Here is a 5,608-nt window from a genome sequence, read left to right as displayed (position 1 = left end):
ATATTAAATAATAAAAAATATATATTACCAAATAATTAAAAAAGGGCAATGTATTGAAATAAATTAATTGATTGAATCTTTTAAGTATATACATTATTTGGAAACTGGTTACCTACATGTGCATTTTATTATTATGTAATTCGTGGGAGCCTACCACGGTTTGGAATTTCTACATAAACCGTTGGAGGCTAGGACGGATTATAGTTAGAAAACATTGGCCATAAACCGTGACTGCTCCCCACGGTTTATTAAGGAAAAAAGCTAGCATAAACCGTGCTTGGTCCCCACGGTTTATGTAGAAGAAGCAATGTACATAACTCCCTGGCTACCACGGTTTACGTGTTAGGTAGTATAAATATAGAATCCGTGGAGAGTCATCACAGATCATTTGTGCCAAATAAAAATGAGAGTCACACTGGTTCAGAGAGTTTGAGGGAGAGGTTTAAAGGTTTTGGTGAGATTTGGGTGGTGGAGCCATGGAGGACGAAGCTCGTTTATACCGGCTAAATGGCGTTGCCCACGTGGCTGGAAACATTTACTATTATGATAATGGTAGTTGTTATTATTATTTTTATTTTTATTAGTATAGGGAGCTGTCAGTATTATAATTATTGTTATTGTTAGTTGAATTATTCCTGTTAGTATTGTTATTATTCGTATTGTTTATTTATTGTTATTACTATCATTAGAGATAATAGAAAATCAATATCGGTGTGTAATAGTTTTTTCTAAATTATATGTGCTGTTATTAGTATTGGTCGTATGTTGAGGGATTTTGTTACCCACATTTTGCAGCCTACTAGGGTTATTAGCGGTGTTAGGAGACAACAGAATATGTCTTTACACGATCGGATTATATCGTATCTGGAGACAGCGGGCTTGTATCACTTGGCTAGGCTGAACAGTCACTGGTTCTGGGTTAATGAGCCTCTAGTTAGCGCATTCATTGAGAGGTGGCATCCTGAGATGCATACCTTTCACATGCCCTTTGGGGAGTGCACTATCACTTTGCAAGATGTGGCATATCAGCTGGGTTTGCCGATCGATGGGGAGCCCGTTAGTGAGTGCCTGACTGAGTTTGAGAACCTGATGGAAAACGGAAGACCGGCATGGGTGTGGTTTCGCGAGTTGTTTGGGGAGTTACCTCCGCAGAATAAAGTCAAGCAGATGACAGTGTGCTACACATGGTTCTATGAGAGGTTTCGGGTTCTCCCAGCAGATGCTAGTGAGGAGACCGTGCGTATATACGCGCGTGCTTATATTCTGATATTGTTATCCTCTCAGGTGTGATCCTTAAGGGAAACTCGATAGCTACCTAGCGAGAAGTTCCCGGTCGGTGTTGTCTCAACCACGGTGTACTCCGATTGGTGCCTGTCGTACAACGTCACGGTGAAGCACCTTGAGTCTCTTATGTTCCGATCAATAGCCTTCACCAACGCCCGACAAAATTCATGCCCAGATCCAAGTTGTGCCTCGGCTGTTTGTCCGCGGACCACGAATAGTTCAGCAAGCCTCCCGTAAGTGGACTTCACCAACGATGTGACCGGGAGGTTGCGAGTTCCCTTTAACATGGAATTCACACATTCACTAATGTTGGTTGTCATGTGTCCGAACCGTCTGCCACTATTCTCGTGTTGGGTCCATTTGTCGTATTCCATCTGGTTGGCCCAGTCACACATTGACGGATTCTCAGTTCGCATGATGTCAAACCAGTAATAAAACTCTGCTTCAGTTTTTGCATAGGCAGCATTGACCAGCATCCTCCTTGCATCTTTACCTTTGAAGCTAAGGGCAAAATTCGCCGCCACATGACGAATACAGTACGCTCGAAAAGCATGTGGAGGCAGCCAACCATTCTCTGGGGCCTCAAGTGCAGCCTTGATGCCATTATGCCTGTCAGAGATAACAAGGATACCCTCCTGTGGCGTCACATGCGATCGTAGGTTGGACAAGAAGAATGACCATGACTCTGCATTTTCTCCCTCCACAAGGGCGAAGGCTACCGGGAGGATGTTCGAGTTCCCATCTTGCGCTATCGCCAACAGCAGTGTGCCTCCATACTTGCCATACAAGTGGATACCGTCAATACTCACGAGGGACTTGCAATGTCGGAAGGCCTCGATGCAGGGTGGAAATGTCCAAAAAAGTCGATGAAAGTACACTGTTGACTCATCGACCTCACCCCCAAGTCGAACAGGAGAGGTCTTCAACACTGTGATTGTGCTAGCCATGGTCGACTGTACCCCTAGCATCCAACGTGGCAACTCCGCATACGACTCTTTCCAATCTCCATATATTTATGCTACAGCCTTCTGTTTTGCCATCCAAACCTTCCTGTAACTAGGCCTGAACCCGTAATTGGATTCTGTAGCTTGTTGCAAGACCTTTACTCTAACCGCAGCATCCGTCCTAACCAAGAAAATAATCCTCGCACAGATAACGTGGTAATCCAGCTGACGGTGATCACTGGAAATAGAGGTTGCTAAGCAAGTGTGTGGACCGTTGTACCTCCTAACCTCCCAAGTGCCCTTTCGTGCATGCAGCGCTACGCGAATCAACCACGTACAACCCTTGCCGAACTCCTTGCATTTTCAATGATATTTCAGATGATCCGATTCTACGACTCTGTACTCAACACCTCGACGGATGCTATAGTCTTTCACGCTAAGCACAGCCTCATCTTTATTCTAGAATGATTGCCCAATCTGAAATTCTGTAGAAGAACCCCCAAATGTTGCACCACCGTCCGCCTGTTGACCCATAGCCTCTAGGTTTATAGTGGAGAAGTGTGGAGGGTACTGCTGTGTGCCATAACTTGAAGGCCCATGATGTGTGTGTGGATTGGGACCTGTGTCATCATCGCTGTCCCCGATGATATTTACAGGCTCCTGGTCAGAGTCATCGTCCCGCATTGCATTCTCTACTCGATCAGGTTCTCCAAAGCTTTGAACATCATGAATCAAGCCACTACCAGTGGCCACCTCAAATGCCTGCTGCCAGACCCCTGGATTCTCCAAAGGTACAGATCCAACAGCCTTCGTTCGATCTAAATCAGCCGCGAATGAAGGGGATGCGACCTGCGAAACAGATGGTATGACCACAGGCATCGAACTAGACGCATCGCCAGCGGCAGTCAAGCTACGAACAGGAGCTGATGCCCCAGAACTATCGACACCAACCTCCAACTTCGCGAACAACTCGTGTATTCTAACCTCCGAAAAACTCCTAACACAATGAAACAGAACCCTAATATCCTCATCAGTCGCTAGCACAAACGTATCATACTTAACACCGGTCGAGACAACTGCGATGAGAATCTTGTAGAATAGCATCTTCACCCACTTGCTCCCAAATATCCCAAGCTTCTGCAAGATGGTGTTCTTCACATCTGACAAAGTGCTTGATGAACTGATGAATACACTGAGTAGTTCTCTGTCAGTGAACTTCACACCATATTTTTTGCTTCTTTAGATTTTTCCAGAGCAATGCACTAAGACAAGAAAACTCTCTTCCTCACTTGCCATGGTGACAATGATCTCTTCAGCAGCTTGAATGTCACTCACATATATATAGAGTTTCTCTCCTCATAAACCATTGCAGCTAACAAAAGTTTATGCCTAATGAAAGTCCTTCATAAACCGTTGCTGCTTACAAGGTTTTATGTATATTTGTCTCCCTTAGTAAACCGTGGTAGTTTGCTATAGTTTATGATCAATCTTCTTCAAACGTAAATCGTGCCAGGTAGCTACGGTTTATGTATAAACTTAAAACCGTAGTTGGCTCCCATGAATTACATAATAATCAATTTGCACATGCATCTAACCAATTTTCAAATTGTGTATATAAGTAAAGGATTCACCTAAAAAGAATTTGGGAAAATCCACCCTCCTAAAATTAGGCTAGTACATACATAGTATAGTATATTAGGAATTTAAGTTTAAATGTTATTGTCGTCCATGTTTAAAAAGAAAGGAAAAGTAATCGATTTTCAAAATATCTAAGATAGTCGCGCTAATTAAAAAGATTATTGTTTTGACCAGCTAGCAATGGTAAAAGTGGTTTCATCAATAAAGGTTTTTGAACCATACCATTTTTGTTTACTCATTTTTCTAGTAAGTTATCTTTATATTGATCATCAAGTGCATACGAATTTACACCGTTGTAGTATTATTAGTTAATAAAAGCACAAAAGGTAACAAATTACTGGAAATTTATCACTCTTTAATGATTTTAAAAAAATTAACTGCATTTAGAACAAAAACTAATACTAAAAGACAACAATTACAGTAAAAAAAATATTTTAGCGACAAACTTTTAATGACAATAACATAATAGTCACTAATTTTTTAATTTAAATTATATTTTTACGATAATTATATATTTGCCAATATTATTATATGTTATAGTGGCTATTATTACTATGTAATTTTAAATTTTTTAAATTATTATAGTGGTCATTGTCATTATTGCCACGAAACTTTATTATCACTTTCTTTTTATTATCCCTAAATCAAATTGAAAACGAGAGAGAAAGAAAAACTAAAAAAGGAAGAGAAGTATCAACACTGGGTTAATTTGCGTAACTTTCCTCCATTGCCGATCACCACCGCCGTAACTTTCCTTCTCCTTAGACCTCGTTTCTATCTGATCCGCCTCAGATCTGTATTGCTGTCATCGTTTGTTCATCTTAGATTTACGTTGCCAAGATCTTCTAGCCACCGCTGCTGCTCTTGTCACAACATAGTTCGCTACTTCTAAGAAAATGAGTATAATATAATTAAAAAAAGTCTTAAGCTTTTAACGGCAATAGTAACGGCAACTAAAAATAAATAACATTACAATTTTAGAATTAATTTTAGTGGCCATATAAATTGTTGGTAAAATGCGTTTTTGCGGCAATAGTAATGGCCGCTAAAAATGAATAGCATTACAATTTTAGAATTATTTTTGGTGGCCATATAAATTGCCAAAAAAATGGCCGCTAAAAGTTATATACTTTTTGCGGCCATTAAAAAGGTCTTTGCCGGCAAATGTTATAATTGCTGCTAAAATCTTTTAGGGACAAAGCATAAGACGGCTAATGTCTAATTGTCGGTACATACATTAGCGACTATTTTTATTGCCGCTAAAAACAAAATAAATGGCCGCTAAAAGTGATTTTTCTTGTAATATTAGGAGAGAGAGACTCAACTAAGTTTAAGTATTGTATTGTATTTAGTATAAATATACAAAATTAAATTATGTTTCAGTATCCTATTTAATTTAAGATAAAAGCAGAAGCTAAAATTATTATATATTAAAATACCCTTATTTATACTTCGACATTAAAATAAAACCCTAACTATCGTAATCCAATTTTGCTACACTTTCTTTCTCCTTTTTATCCTGTCCTGGAACTACGGTTGAGTAGTGAAGACCACCTTCATTCAATCTCGCCGTCAGTAGCACCGTAAAAATTGGTATAGAAGACGATCTCCTCCAACAAAGCATGTCACGTGACGATAACGCTTTTTAATCACACCGTTAAAGACTCTCAGAGATCACGAATTCGGTGTCACTTCTTCCCACGTCGTTAGAGGTCGCCACTCTCTTCACTTAAAGCGCCATC

The 5,608-nt window shown here is 40.0% G+C and overlaps 1 protein-coding gene across 1 annotated transcript; it reads right to left on the bottom strand.

Moving 5' to 3' along the window:
* Positions 1,281-2,231, bottom strand: LOC107639971. Its single transcript, XM_016343525.1, has one exon. The coding sequence runs from the start codon at positions 2,229-2,231 to the stop codon at positions 1,281-1,283; it is 951 nt and encodes a 316-aa protein (XP_016199011.1).

Source organism: Arachis ipaensis, chromosome B05 (assembly GCF_000816755.2).
Source record: "Arachis ipaensis cultivar K30076 chromosome B05, Araip1.1, whole genome shotgun sequence".
Lineage (NCBI taxonomy): Eukaryota > Viridiplantae > Streptophyta > Magnoliopsida > Fabales > Fabaceae > Arachis > Arachis ipaensis.
The sequence above is the reverse complement of the archived record's forward strand: the minus strand, read 5'-3'. Positions and strand labels throughout refer to the sequence as shown.